Raw genomic sequence first — 16,431 nt, 5'->3', positions numbered from 1 at the left:
GAGTTTAACACCCAAAATTGTATGGATCCGATGATTACATTGATAATTAGTTCTATTCGTTCTACATGTTCTTGAGGAAAACACTGGTCGCTGGTGGGTTGGTCATCCGCTTAAGATAGTTCGTAGCTAGGTGAAGGGGAAATGTTGAATTTACATTACCACCCGGGGTCTTCAAACGATCACGTCGGGTAGTAGAAACGTTTCTTCTAATGTGACCCACGAGATGGAAGCAATCAGTCTCTCCCTGTCATCGACCCTGTCTGCAAAAGTCCAAATCAAAACTGATTAGAACTTGTATACAGGCAGTCTATGGGGCAGAAAATGCCCAAAAAAAATTTAAGGGAAAAAAAGGGGGGGTCGCGAATCATCACTCACCAAAACAGGGGAGTTGCCCAGCACGCTGCAGTCGTGGAGTCAGCCAGGGTCTGGAGCTCGCGAATTGCGCGGCAGGACGCGGATGATTTCTTCATGATAACATTTAAAAGAGAAAAAATTTCGAAGGCAAATAATTAAACTATGCAGACAGACTAATCTACTAGGATTGACTTGAGGGATAGCATCCCTTATACAAAGCGACTACATAGTCGTTAGCAGTCGGATGAAGTCTTGCAGAGTCTGCCGATTCGCCGATACTCGCTGGAGATCTGTCTGCAGACGCGACGCGAGTTGATCTGTGTCGCGGAAAACCGCGTCTCGTAATTAAAAGTGGCCGCCGGCTCTTACAGGTGGAGGGGGGTCTGGGCCGCCGAAAGATTCCGAACTTGCCCGAATGCGGGCGGAAAAAAAACTCTGGCAGGGGTTTTGAAGTTGGCATCACTGGGCGACAGTAGAGAATTCTGTCGGAGGGGTCTGAGTTGAAAACAATCGACTCGCCCACGGCGTCCATATAACTCAAGGGAAAGCAGGTGCTGCTCTCTGGCGCCCTAGAGGGTAGGCTAGCGGAGAAGTTCGCGACTTGGTCGCTAGGTAGCGCTTGCTATCAGTTCTGGCGCACTCGTTTTTGCGAGTAGACCTTGGGGACGGTCACTGTTGTCCAGGGGGTTACGACCGGTCATTGGTCTTACTTGGAACTGAGAAGGGGGGGGGGGGAGGGTAAAATGCAACGCTGCTGGGAATCTGCGTCCCGTCGTGGCTGCAGAGGAGCGAACATAACACTAATACGTGATGAAAAAGGCCAATCTCAGCTCGTCTCTGAGAACTGGTCGCCTGCAAGCTACAGGCTTGTCTATGCAGTTAGGGTCACGAAGAGAAATGATATTACAGGCTTGAGGCGTGACTGAAGGCGGGGGAAATGGTAAGCTGTCTGCATGTCAGGGATTAGGCCAGCAAAATATCCGATACGCCGATGGGAAAGGGGCTTCAGAGCACTGAGACAAAGTTTAACTCAGAGGAGTACACCAGACTAACAAATTAAAATCACACTATAGTAGAGCAAATAAAATTTCCACACAAAAATTTAAAATCATAATAAAAATTTAAAATATATCGTGTCGAAATTAACAATTAACGGCACACATTGTAGTGTAAAGAGTATTAAGTGTTCATTAAACAGCTACACTTTATAACCACATTTAATTGAATTTTTTTTACGTATAGGATAGTACAACCAGGTTTAACTGTGTTTATAACATCTTGCTCTTTATTTCTATTTTTGTAGTCTTCGTACTTTGCATTGTGTAGCATTTCATGAAACATTTGCACTAAGAAATAAACTTTGTCGTTGTGTCCACACTCCAAGTCTACTTATTTGTGGGCTGTGTGGCCATTTAGAAAATTCGCAACCGTGACACGATCTTAACAGTTAACTGGATAACTAACTGCTTTTATAAAATGTAATGCCAACCCATTACTTTTTATAAAAGAAATTTTTATAAATGTAATAATTTACGAAAGATGGCCTATTACACTATCAAAGAATCTTGGTCAAAGAAGTTTTATAAAATACTTTACAGTGGAATACCGGCCTAAATGCGCTGAAGCTTACACGCGGATTGTGATCTGTCCTCAGCCCACGTCACTACGAGTGTGAGCACGGCGGTGGCCATTGTGATCTCCTTCCTGGACATCCAGCTCACATACTGCTCCATGCAGCGAACGAGAGAAACGAAGAATGTCCACGAGCAGGTGTCCGACATAGAGTACATTATCCCGAGGGTGAGTTCCAATATGTCATTATTTTAGAGCCTTATTGCTATGCAACTTCTTGTAAGGCTGTGCGTATGGGGGACGCACCACAACGCCGAAATACCACAACGCCGAACGTACAATAACGCCGAACGTACAATAACGCCGAACGTACAATAACGCCGAACGTACAATAACGCCGAACGTACAATAACGCCGAACGTACAATAACGCCGAACGTACAATAACGCCGAAAACCATTACGCTGAAAACCATAACGCCGAATGCCAAATTGACTACAATGCCAACAGCTAGAAAACTGCTGTGTACCACAACGCCGAAATACATTAACGCCGAAAAATATCATTGCAGGACTGCCACAAAGGTTAGGCTAGCCTAGGTTAGGTTAAGTTGTGGTATTTCGGCGTTAAGATACATTTAAGAAACATACACATTCATTCAGTTGTTTTTCATTTTGCTCCTGTGGCTCCCTCTCCCCGCAGCAACATATTTCGGCGTTACTGTATTTCGGCGTTGTGGTACACAGAAGTTTTCTAGCTGTCGGCGTTGCTGTAAATTTGGCATTCGGCGTTATGGCATTCGGCGTTATGGCATTCGGCGTTATTGTACGTTCGGCGTTATTGTACGTTCGGCGTTGTGGTATTTCGGCGTTGTGGTAACGACCCGTTTAGATTGGTTTGTGATGTTAAATCGTCTTAAACTTACATTTAAATATACAACAAAAAGCTGTAATTATACACAATGGTTTATAAGTTATAATTTTTTGGTCTATTTTAGTTTACTATTAGTGTACAGTGTTTTCAAAAATAATAAATTAGACCAACATTATATATATTAAGGTATTTAGCTAATTTCTTAATTCAATTTTTTAAACTGTTACTTAATTAATATTATTTTGCAATAAAGTTTGTTTTTATTAAAAATATTATATAATGTAGTATTTTCCTTTGGTAAATTGTAATAAAAGGCAGTAAGAGAATTAACTTCACCACATATCAAACTAAGATAAATAAAAAAAAAAGAACATTTTTTTCAAATAATGATTAATATATTTAGTTATTTGTTTGCAATTTATTTTTGGATTCATTTTACTTTAATGGTGGCATTAGAGAGTTAGTATCAAAAACCCATTGCGGTGGTATGAGAATGATCTTCAGTATGTGGTGTTTCGTGATCTCTTAAATAAACTATTTTAAAGGAAGATGCACTTAAATTTTAATAGAGGAATTTTAATTAATTTTATAATTGACATCTGATTCATCCAGATTACAAAGACTGTATTTATTCTCCCCTAAAGCATACAACAGTATTTCTTAAATAATAAATAAAATATTATCTTCGATTAAGTCAAAATGCCGACTGTGTGTCAATTTTTCTAGTTCATTTTCATATTCCAACAACGAATTTATTTTAATTACTTTCAGTAAAGTTAAAGCAAATGTCTGTAAACTTGATGTTTTATGCCACCTCTATTTAACATTGTCGTTACTTCATGAATTTTTAATGATACACTACATTAAATAACGATCTGTTTGTATAATTATACTATAAATTTGTTCTTGTATCCATTAATATATACAGTATGAGTCGAAATTCGACCGACAAATTTCAACTGCAGTTTTACCAGAAAAAAATGAAAACACATTTACGATGTATGGTGTTAAATGATTCCCAATGTTAGTACACAACTTTGAATTTCGAACTGGACCACTGGTTTTTTTGAAAATAATGTAAAAAAAAATAATAATTAAATTGGAAGACTGAGCATCTCGATATTGTTTAAAACCAATGCAAAACTGGTCTCTGTCCTAAAATTATTCCATTCAAATAAATTTAAGGTAGCAACACATCAGTAAATTTATGTAAAATAAAGGTGTTAATTCAATATGATTATTTTAGGACAGCAACATTATTTATGTGGTGTAACGCCCCTCTCTCGTGTCTTGTAAAAGTTATTTCAGTTCCTTATCAAAGTTAGGAAACACTTTGAAATGGAAATCTGAATTACATGAAGTCGCTGGAAACGAACTGGTCAAAAAAAGAATAACAGAGGTGCACGAGAGAGAGTGTACAAGAAATTTCATGCAGCCCCTGAATGGCTTACTAGGAGCTGGAGGATCGTTTGGTTATGAGCTTAAATAAAAAGTCAAGATTTGGGTTGCTAGGATTCTTTTTGATTTATTAAATTAAATCAATCAAATTCTTTTCTTTTAGTTTGCTGGTTGAATTGTAATAACATTATTTCTTAAACAACAACAACAACAACAACAACAACAACAAAAGTTAAGTTGGCCCAGGCCCTACACAGAATTATACCAGTTATACATTAAAGTTGAATCCTTCCTTAAAAACAATATAAAATACATTTGTTAAGACAAAAACAAACTAAATTTAAATTGTCTCCCAGCTGGCACTTGATTTTATTCGGGGCATGTTGCCGGCGGAAGGTGGGAAATTCTCTGACCGTTTGCCCGGGACGAAGTTAAGACCAGAATGGTGGTGTCCCAGTTGATGACCGGCTAATGGGGTTGAACAATGGAGGCTTGGCCTGCACTCCTGGAGTCGTCGGGTTGGTGGTATCCTGGCGGTACTCTTGAACCCACCTACAGACCAAACCAATCAGAGAAATTAGGCCTGATCTGTAGGCGATTAAGGGAGGGGTGTAACTCGCCCTCGTAAAGGGGTGGAATCAAAAAGGGGCAGTGGTGAACACTTACCGAAGCGGGGAGAACTCAGCTGTCTCGGTACCGGTTTGGTGCCCGTCGCGCGAAGACGCGGTTGTTCGCGGAAGCCATGTTCTTGGAGCTTAATAAAATACAAAAGAATTTACACATTTTTCTAACTGCTCTGGGCAGACTACCGAAGATAAATGTGAGACTAAAGTCATAAGGCCAGGGTGCCTTTAATGTAGGTAACTACATTCCGCAGGCGGATGACGGAATTTGGTGAAACGCGTGTGAGGTGCGGGTCAGCGGAGAAACCCGCCCGTCTGCTCTGCTGAAAAGCTGCCCAGAGAATCCTTCTCGATCAAGAGGACTTCCTAATTAAAAGAGGGGGCTCTGCCCTTTGGGTCCAGGTGGAGGGAGGACTCTTCGATCAATCTCTCGAACCCTCAAGCGCATGGTCGACTCCTGCGAGTTACCTCGCAAAGGCGAGTGGGGGGGGGGGGGGGGGGGTGGACAGTGCAGCGCTCTGGCGGTGGTCCGGGGGAAGGACACGTGGTTAGTTGGTTTAGCTCTCGGTAGATGGGGCGAGCTGTCACTTCTGGCGCACCCAGAAGTTTTTTTTGAAAGGCCTCACCAAGATGGAGGCCCTGAGCGGCCTTGAGCGGGAACAGTGACCGAAAGGGGTTTATGACCGCCCGGGGTCACCTCAGGCAGGGTTCTAGGCGCGAACGAAAGCCACTACGTGTCTGCTCCAGCTTGAAGACTGCTGATGGCCATACTTCCACGAAGTCCGTTGGGAGCGACGCCAGTGCTCGCCACAGCTTTTCTAGTCACGAAATTGTGTATGGTTTTGAGACGCTGGGCCTGCCTGGAGCCGGGAATTATAGGAGATGGCTGCTTGTAACGCCCCTCGTGCCTCAAAATTAAATTATTTTAAATTAATTAAACAAATAACCTTGGAAACTGCTGGGCAAAATATTAAGAAAAATAAAGTTATTGACCAGAGGTGGCACGAGTTGGAGTACAAAACAATTTGGAACTTCCTGTACACAAGCAACTTGGGAGCTATTGGATCGTTTAAAAGGATATCGGTGAAAATGAAACAAATAAATCACAATATAGGTAAGTTGGTCTATAGATTTCCTGGGTTTATTTAGAATGGTAAATTAAATCTGTTTTTCCTTTGTTTTGGTTTTACAATAAAAGAAATAACATGTAACAAGTTGGAGGGCCGGCCCGATATTATTAATAACACATTATATTATATTAATTACACACCATCTCAGAAACAACAAAAAAAATTGAAATATTCCACCATATTAGATTCTTTCACTGGTTACATAGATTTTACATATTCTCGTCGATTAAGTTTTTAAGTCACTGTTCGCTGGTATGCATTTAATTAATTTAGTTCATTATATGTAAGGGGAAAATATATTCCTAATATCACCTGGGTCTTCAAAGTATGACGTCGGGCTGGGAAAAATTGTCTTCTTAAGGGGACTCTGAGCTCGAGGTCCAGGACAACATGCTGGGAGCAAATACGTCCCCCAACACTTGGACCCTGTCTGAAACACAAGTCAAATTCCAAACGTATTAGACCTGCTTCCAGACAGTCAAACACAGTCGGCGCGAAAAGGCCAACAAACGGGAATTTGGGGAGGAGAAAAAAAAGCCGGATTACTCACCAAACAGGGTGTAGCTCCAGGGCTCAGGAGATGTCTCGCGCCGACATACAAATGGCGCGGACCGAAAATACCGCAGATGACGCGGAAGAAACCATGATTTAGGAAGATACAGAAATTAATAAAATGTTAACTAAAACATTATTCGTTGCCTAAATACAACGACGAACCTGCTACTGCTACATTATATTCTGGGATCACATCACTAAACACCTATGACTACATTCCCTATTTCGAAGGCAGAGTTAGTCGTTGCCGCGAAAAACCTCTTAACCGAGGTGACACCGAGAAGACGCGGTAAGTAGCCGAAGTCAGAGTACTAAGTCCACCGTGGCGGACAAAACTCCTAATTAAAACGGGCGGTAGGCTCTAGGGAAAAAGAGGGGGAAGGTTCGGCTCTGGGCCGAAGACATCCGGAGGTGACCGAGTGGTCGTAAGCACGACTTCAGTTTGCGCCGAAGAGCGACTGCCGCTCTCTCTACCGGCAGGCACAGAAAGCAACAAACAATCGACTTCTACTCGACGCTACTTGAAAGCATAGGGGCTTATGGCGCCACGGGGCAGCTCTCTAGCGGCGTAAAGGGGAACTAACGGAGGAGGGAGGTGAGCTGAAATTGCCACCAGGTGTCACGGGCGTGGGCTCTGGTCGCTAGCGACCAGTGCCGAAGTTACTTTTTCTGTCACTAGGTGTCGTGGAGGGCTCTGTAGGGCAAGGGCGAATGTCCTTGGAGTAGGCCATTGCCTTGGCGAGCCCTCGTCCGGGCAATGATCCGGGGTTAAATTCTGCGAACCAGGGAGGGGGGGGGGGGGTGGAGAGAGAAAGGAGGGTGGACAGAAAAGTGCAGAGATGGCTGGGAACGAGCGTCCACGGGATCCTCGTTCGTGCCGAGACATGCTAGTCTCGGCAGGTCTCTAAGAAATAGAGCTTTCAGGCCAGAAGCTGCTCTATGCGATTTTAGTCATGTAGGGAATTAATATTACAAACCCCGGACGTGACTGCAGGCGGGAGAAATGTCATACGGGCTGCTAACGACTACATTAGACTAGCAAAATATCAAATAGGTCCCTGAGAAAAGTTGCTTCGGTCCACTGGCACAAAGTTTAACTACGTATCATACCCCAGCCTAACAAAGTGTAAATCACCCTTTTGTAACCAATCAAATTGAAAAATAAAATTTCCAAAAATAAAATAAAAACTATATTAAAAGATAAAAAAAACTTCCCGAAATACCTAATTTCCGGCACATGCTTAACACAGCTTCGGCGAGCTTGAAAGTTGAAGGTGTGAAGGGGGGGAGGGGGGAGAGGAAAGAACATGCTACAAAAAGTATTGACCTGGCCGTACACTGGGCTGAAAAAGGCCGTAGGCCAATAAAATTAAGTTTAATTTTTTTTAATTAAAAAAACTCAATTATAAAATTAAAAAAGGTGCCTATAATGCACATGATTGGCACAGTGGTTATAAAACTTAGTTTGGTTAAACATTATCCAGACACAGAAGCTGCATGTTCCTCGTAAATATGTTTTACTATTTGTAATGAAAGGTTGTTAAGTTCCAACCTGCAGCTGAGGGTTGCCAGTATAATTGTGACTCGTGCCGCACAGTGAAGCCAGTGTGTGTCTGACACAGCGTGTGTGATTTCTCTGCCTCCAGAAGAAGCCCAACACGGTCGCGAAGCAGGCGCACAGCATCTACAGCCAGTACGCGCAGTCGTGGGTGTTCGACACGGACACCACCGGCTCCTCCAAGAACGACTCGCCCTACCTGAAGCTGCCGCACGCGTCCCCGCAAGAGGCGAGCAAGACGGCGACCATCAGGGCGCTGAAGAGCGCCGTGGTGGAGGTGGCGGGCGAGGCGGGCCGCGACCCCACCATGTTCCTGGTCAACCCGGTGGTGCACGTGGAGACCGTGGAGGACGAGGCCGAAGGCGCGAGGACTCTGAACTACATGAAGAGCTTCTCGAGGACCCCGTCGCCGGTGGTGCTGTCTGCGAGCTCCTCCCCCGACTCGGGGGCCAACAACAACCCGCCCATATACGAGTGCCTGGAGCGGCTGACGGAGCCCGCGCTCTACCGGTCGCGGCTCAACACGGCGCTCAGCCTGGGTGACCAGCCGTCGACGTCCCGGGAGAGGCGCGCCAGGCCCAGGAGCGAGACCTTCACCGCGGCCGCCGAGAGCCTGGACGCGAGCGAGAAGGTGCAGTACGCGTCGCTGCTGCTGGAGCTGCAGCAGGCCCTGCGCTCCAAGAAGGACCGCGGCCAGCAGCCCGGGTCCCCGCAGAGCTCGACCCTGGAGGACGTCTCCAAGGCCAGCAGCCCCGGCGACGACAAGAAGGGCAGCGACGCGGAGTTCTCCAAAGAGCTGGAGGCGGCGCTCCAGCTGATCCAGGACCTGGAGTCGCCCAACACCGTCGAGACCCCCTCCGAGGCGTGCCGGTCGCTGGAGGGGGTGGAGGTGATGCCCGCCGTGATCTGTGTGCGGTGGCGGGACGGCAGTGGCGCGAGTGAGAGCGAGTGCGTGAGCCCCGCGGGGCCCGTGGTAGATCTCCCCGAGGAGTCCCGCCGGCAGCAGCAGCAGCAGGGTAAGACGACGTCGGTGGTGGTTGTTGCCCCCAGCGGGTCGGAGTCCTCCTCCGGGTACAGCTCTCCGTCTCCGGGCACCTCAAAGAGACCCACTCCCGTCTGCTCCAACCCCCCTTCGGTCAAGGGCAGCGCCGACGACCTGATCGCCGGGCGGCAAGCCGGCTACGCCATCCGCAACACCGGCGCTGGTGCGGTCATAACTCTGTTCTCTCCCGCAGGAGCGGGAGCGCCCTCCCCCGGTTCTAGCAATGCCAGCACTCTGAGGCTGACGCAGAGCCCGCAGTCCACCCTCAGCTCGACGGGCTCTTCCCGCTGGAATGTCAAGTCCTTGCTGAAGAGGAAGCCTAGCCAGCTTACCGCGTTGCCTCCGGAGCTGGAAGGCGCGATCATTAAGTCCGAGAGTCTAGCCTATCTTACGGATCTTGAGCTTCTCGCTAGGCACGCCAGAAACAAGTCCATTCAGAGGGTAAGCCCCAGCACCACAGTGTTACTTCTGCCTGTGCACCGTCCCCCGGGCTTGTGGCTAACACTTGTTGTAGAGTAGACATGCTTGTTTTCTTTTGGTGGAGGTGCCGCATAGCTAGTTCCTAATCCACTAACAAGTGTGCCTAACACCTCTTAAATAGTTTCGCGATGTATCCTGGTCTTATGTTACTAACATGAACATTTACATCCAAACTAAAGGTTTCAAAGGACAAACCATAAAACATTTATTTGAATAATGGTAATTGGGATCTTTATCTTACGTAAACTCGGCGTGATGTATAAAAATGTCGTGTTTGTCCTGTGTGTGTCCGTACTCAACTTCGTTTTGCACATGAACATAGGTTTTACCCCTCCTAATAAATATTATTACATTACATTTTACTACTGAAATCCTGGGGCGGAAGGGTACATTGATTACTGTTCCTTTGCATGTGCCAATGGTCTGCCTCTCTTCTGTGTGGTATTTGGTGAAAGTATTGTGTCGAATGATGGTGATGCAGTGTCGTGATTCGTATCAGGGTAACGTCAGGGAAGCAATCTTTCTGAAATGTGAATCAGTAGTCTGCAGAATTGTATAGTTTGACGCAATGGGAGTTACTTTAACTTTAACCACAGTTTCATTCTACGAATGCCCTACTCGAATGGTTGAATTTCGTTTAAAACTGTAGGTAAGTTTTTTTTTCTTTTTAACTTTCTGTCTCCAGGAAGGCAATTGGTAAAGATGTCTTGGGATGATCAGCAGACAACGTAGCAAACCTTACTGGCTGTCATCGGGATTGTTACATATTTTACGATTTTCGGGCAGCGCATTGAATATGACTTTAGAACCGAGGTATATCGAATTGACTTTCACTTCAGGCAATTAAAACACATCATGCGACGTCTTTCATCTCGGCCTTGGATGCGTATATTTGCTGAGAAATTAGCACATTGTACGGACAATCTAATGTATGCCTTACAGTATCGGTATTTAATGCTGAAAGTGGTTGAAACGCTAGTAATACCCTTGATACTCACCTTTGATTGCAACTATAACACGGAGATAGTAAGTACAGATTATGGACATGTCTTCTCGCTCTGTCCATTTCGATCTTCCTTACGAACTGTCGATTCGGTCGGTTCATCCTGAATTTCCTAGTGATATTTGTTCGGCGCTCCGAAAACACAATGGTGCGAAAGAAAATGTGGTGGAGTCATGAACCCAACCAGTTTATGGAACGAGATCGCAAGTAAACTCTTTATGGTGCAGGTGGCATTTAGCTGTTCCAACACAATTCCTGGGGGAAGAACCGGGGAATTATTGTGACGATAGAATGTTTTGAAAAAATCTTGTCTACAGTTTTTTTTAAGCGCGAACGGAGCAACTAGTTAACTATTGTATTGGCATCACATAGCAGATAGCAGAGCATTAATAATTATAAATCCCTCAAACTTTTACAGATTATCCAATTATTTTTTTTAATAGGGGATCCTTCCCCCCCCCCCCCCCCCCGCCAAAAAATGAGCTCTTTATTTGAAAAAGGGCGAATATAAGTACAAAAACATGGAGGAGAAAATTTGAACAAAAGAAAAGGAAAAGATATTTACAATACATCACTTAACGTGGCACTTTCAAAATGCTGAAAGATTTTTTTTAGTTACAATAAAAAAAATTTGTGCTTTAAGGACTATATTATGACTACTAATTTCATTTTCTTTGGTTATTATAGAAGCGATCAGGAGGTAACACATTACCGTAAAAAAACACACATTTATACAACAAAATATTATGTAATATTTTATGGTTTTTAAAATTATTTATTATTTTATTCATATGTTAATTCCGTCATAAACATTATTTCAACTATTATTTAATCATAATTGTCAGTGCTCTCTTTGAATTCACAAAATAACTGGCTAGCGATAGTAGCGCTATCTGTCGTGTCGATTTGAAACACTACTCGACAAGGCCCGCGGTAAGATCGATTCTTCCGTCGATCCACGCGCGACCCCGGCGCAGGAACGAGAGTGGTGTGCGACTGGCCATGAGCCTCAAGCCTTGGCCACAAGGTGCGCTGCGCCGTGTTCGCTATATTCGCTGTGTTCGCTATGTTCGCTATGTTCGCTATGTTCGCTGCGCCAGGTGGCCGGACAGGACAGTTCAGGTCGCGATGTCGGAGTGAAGCATCCCGTGGGATTCGAGTCATTACTCCGACGATGATAATATTCTGCCGGCTCTCACGGTATGTGAACGTAAAAAAATTAACGATTCATGAACTTAATCAAAACATAATAATAATAATTTGAAGAATTATATCATTTAATGAAGCAGTTGCTAGTGTCAACGAAACCACATTTATGTATTATTTCAGAATAATTCCAACTCATGTTTGACAGCATTCCCTTGGATTCAAATCCCAGGTGCTGACCTGCCTTCTATTTCCTTCCCGCGATTCATTCCGTAAACATGGATATTGTCTTAATCTTTCAATAAACTGCTCCGTCGACTTGACTGTTCAAGGCATTATACCGAGAGAAAATGAGCTTCATAAAAATAAACTCAGAAGTGCAGCATAATTCCACGCGAAGTCGGCGACGTTTACGAAAACAGCCGAGAATCAGACACCTGGTGACGTCGCCAGGATCGCGAACATTGCTAACATTGCTAACATTGCGAACATCGCTCTGTTTGGCCAGTGACACCTGAGATGCAGCTGTTTTACTCGCTTAGCGAACATCGTGAACATGTCGAGCATAGAGTCCTGTGTTGCCGCAGCTTAACATCTAGATGTTACTGTGGGCCTTGCATGTTCTAGATCTGCACCTTGTAGAGTGTCTCTGCAGGGTGTGACTCCTGTTTCGTTGTGTTTCAGCAAATTGAGCAGCGTGTGCACCAGAAGATAATGGGGCTCTCTCCGTCAGAGTCTAGCTGCTGAGAGGACTCCCTAAGTCAGTCGAGATGTCAAGTGCACGCTCCGAGACCGCGGAAGACCAAAGGCTCAGCATTTGATGCGACACTATTTTTTAACGAATCTAGAAAAAAACAATTTTGTACCGATTACGAAAGCTGTTAACACCACTCGTGCATTGTGAACAACTTGATTATTTTTGGTATGGTCAGATACTTTCTTGGACTGTACCTTCACCGAGAAGAAAGTGGGTTGTGGGTTGGGGGGGAGGACTAGGAAGTGAAATTTTCAGTGTTTTCTGGTAATATTTACAAAACGATTGTTGATGAAGTTTGTTGTTACAAATTAAAATCATCTTTGTAAGTACCGCAATTGTGGCAACTGGAAGTCGACTGTTAACGAGTGAAGATTGTTAGTGATAGCATTGGTGCTGGCGTCGTATGCTCTTGTGTGATTCCGATTGCGCGCGTCTCTCGTACCCAATGTTTCTAGCGTGTTTTTAAATAATTTATAGCTCTGAAGCCCTTCCTGTGATTACCTTCTAATAATGCGACAGCAACCGTCCAAAGAAGACGCAAGGAAATTCGGATTCGTAGCGTGTGTATGTGAAATATTCATTTGGCTGGTCCTTGATATTTAACTCATGTTGATAATTGATAATGTTATATGTATAATCTTTATTATTACCCAAATAGTTGTCATGGCTAACAACTGTTATAAGCATTATTATTATTGTAAGAAACTTGTGATTGTTAAAATTATGTTACGAATTTCTTGACTGGTTCAAGTTAGATTTCATCTTGGAAATTTCATAACATTTCGTGCTACTTCTCAGTCACTATTATTGAAACACTACTTTTTATGCACCTTTAATTGTAACTTATATTGCTATTAAAAATAAATTTATTTTTATAAAAAAGGTAATTTTAAGTGTTGTAAGTTTTGAATGATAAATGTTTGAAATTCGGTATGAAAGTGTAATTTGCAAAGCTTTAAAAATATTATTATTCTGTTTGAAACTATTACTAGTTATAATATGTATTTTTTTCGTAATCTGTCCGAAATCGAGAATAAATATCCAAGCAATGCTCACATATGTTTAATTTTCCTCGAAAGAGGTTAAATTATGCCGGTTACACACGAAATTTTATATGAAAACAACGCATCAGTTATTGAGGTTAATCTGATGAATTGCAGTCAATAGTTTTGAAGAAAAGTGTTCTGGAATTACCATTTTCTCATCGTCATTATAATATATTGTCAGAGTCTTAAGATATACCAAGAGGCATAGTCCGAATGAATACTCACTTATGTTTAGAGCTATGCAAAATGTATTTTAAAATTGGTTCAGTTCAACATCCTCATAGAATTTATTTTGGAGTATTCCTTAGCATCTTTTGGATCAGATTGTTTCATGTTTTCTTGGGTTTACTAGGTAACAGTGTGCTGAAAAATTATTAAAATATTTTGCATATCTGCGCAGATATCGTTTTCGTCTGATATGAGTTACATTCAAACCATTACGACAGTAAGGATTTTAAGTTCAAAAATTAAATGTTACAGTTTTTAATCTTTCTGTTTGATTAATTGACCATTTTTCTTAGTTTATGGTATTTTTTTAGTACTTAAGTATGCCAATTCTGAGGTGTGAGAGGCTTAATTGCCCAGACCAATTTCTACAGAATGTTTTCTGGCTAACATCACAAGTTCTCTCTCTTGAAATACGACTCACATTGCCTATAATTATTTTATTTTATTTTTTTTAATTTTTGTACGCTCTTAAGACTCTTCTGCAAATTCAAAGAACGAAATTTTAAATATTTATTTTCATCAATATATATTTGTTACAAGTTATGTAGCGAACGAAAATATATGTTCACTATTAGTAGTTATTTAACGAAGCGCTTATAAGTTATTATAAACATGCACACAAATAATTAATTAGCAGACATCGTGAATAACAGTAATAAAATTAATTTAATAACTAACACAGTAAATAAAAGGCAACATAAATACCACATTTTATTTATTTTGAGTAAATAAGTAGTACAAACAAATGTTATTACACAAACACATTAATGCGATTAACAAAATTAAGTTTAACTATACAAATGACAAAACTCAAAGCTTTATCTTACAGAAAATTTTATATAACTTTCAACAGAATATTAAATATCATGTAGGTTTATATTAAATTGCTTGCAATAAAATTAAATCAAAAATTTTGATGTTATAAAATTGTTCCAAATTTAAAAAAAAAGGTAAATGGCTATATTTTTAATATAATAAGTATATTACATATATTTATATAATCTCTTCTACCTCAAATGATTGTAAATTGTAAAAAAAAAAATATTAAAATTTTATATTACAGTTAAATATATATTGTAATTTATTTCAATGCATTTCTTGACTTAAAACTTGTATATAACTACAATAAAATATAAAACATATGTTTTATTTCAAACTATATAATTGTTCTATAAAAGGATAGCATCAGTATAGAATTTCCTTTAAAATTAAATTTCTTTATAATTGATAAATTCGATGAATTTTAAACGGTATTATCTATGTATTACTTAGTTATGGATCTTAAGTTTACAAAAAAAAATGCCAAAGATTTCATGAAAGCCCCGATTTTCCCCCCAAAGCATAATTCAAGTTTTGAGACTACAATTTTATTTACTGTTTGAAAAATAGAGCATAACACAACACAAATATAGTCTAAACACCAATAAATAGAACCCTAATAGGTGACACCACAGTTAAAATATCGTAAATGTGAGTTTGTTAGTAGCTACCATTTATTGCAAGTTGCACATTTTATCACCAATAGAAATCTGATACATTTTTTTTCTGCCCACCAAATGTGTGCTGCAACTTATACCACGAAAAGATGTTATGCAAATTATTTAAAAATAATAAAATAATAAAGGTAATAAAATTAAAATTTAAAATAAATTCCATGTTTATGTAAAATTTTTAATTTTTAAATGAAATCCTCATTCTTTAAAGTTAGATTAATACACTTTTCACTATGACTATATAAATTATGTTGTGTGATAAAAAAACGTTTTGCATGATATTCGTTAAAATTCCTTTTATAATTGTCATAGGAAATTGTTATTACACTTGTACTTTTACTATTATATGACTATAGGTAGCAGACCTTTAAAAAGACAAGTCACGAATGACTCCTGTTAAAAGCTAACATTTTCTTGGGGCCTTTATTTTAAGAATACTGTACTTCAGCAATAAATATGTTTATATTAAAAAATAATTTAATTGTTTTGAAAAAATAGGTGCTTAACAGCTACTACTCAAAAATGCTTCCATCTTTGATCATGACCTTTCGTACAAACTGGAGCTGACTCAGTGGTGTCTTGTGGTATTTTGTTGGAGGGGAGGGGGTGAATCTGGAGTTTCCCCAATAAAACTGGTAAAATGGTAATTAGTATCTGTATGAGTACTAATAACTTGGTCAAGATATTAGCTCCAGACTAAGTTGTTAATTCGTCTTTGATAACTATTTAAAATATAAAATAAAAAAGCCCAAAATATTTACTTCAGAAGTAATTTTATCCAGTGAATCTCTTAATCTTCCTCGGGACACTTCAAAATAAGCTCAAGCCCCGTTGTGTTGCCCTCCCTTGCTAGATGCTAGCAAATCGGATGGTGTCAGGCACAGGCGGGTCCCTATCCCTGCAGCATGGCAGGGTTCAACCTGAGCCGCACGCCACCACATGGAGCCCGCTCAAGAGAACGAGGTCCGACGAGTTCTCTGCACCGTCCTTTTAGTGTCCGATACTCAAGCGTACATTTAACTTCCCCTTCTTAATTTTAGTTTAGGCTGGCTGCCAGCCTGGCGGGAAACGACGAAAGTCGCCCCCAAAACAAACGGCTACACCCAACCCAATGCGGACAAAAATGTCCAAGTGACTAAACCCCGCATTGGTAGACTTTTTTCTACTCTGTCCA

At 41.4% G+C, this 16,431-nt stretch overlaps 1 protein-coding gene across 4 annotated transcripts in view; it reads left to right on the top strand.

Moving 5' to 3' along the window:
- The window catches only part of LOC134541079 (uncharacterized), a 169,529-nt gene extending 154,974 nt beyond the window's left edge, over window positions 1–14,555 (top strand). For 2 of the 4 annotated variants that reach the window (XM_063384226.1, XM_063384225.1), the window contains exons 4-6: window positions 2,009–2,154; window positions 8,151–9,545; window positions 12,418–14,554. In XM_063384226.1, coding sequence (XP_063240296.1) covers window positions 2,009–2,154; window positions 8,151–9,545; window positions 12,418–12,480 — 1,604 coding nt within the window. In that variant the 3' untranslated portion in view covers window positions 12,481–14,554. Of the gene's footprint in view, window positions 1–2,008; window positions 2,155–8,150; window positions 9,546–12,417 lie in introns of all 4 variants that reach the window. The other 2 variants (XM_063384227.1, XM_063384228.1) reach the window with 2 other exon arrangements.
- Window positions 14,556–16,431: the final 1,876 nt, after the last annotated feature.

The sequence above is a fragment of the Bacillus rossius genome, chromosome 18 (assembly GCF_032445375.1).
Source record: "Bacillus rossius redtenbacheri isolate Brsri chromosome 18, Brsri_v3, whole genome shotgun sequence".
NCBI lineage: Eukaryota > Metazoa > Arthropoda > Insecta > Phasmatodea > Bacillidae > Bacillus > Bacillus rossius.
Note: the sequence above shows the minus strand (reverse complement) of the source record. Positions and strands in the feature narration are given on the sequence as shown.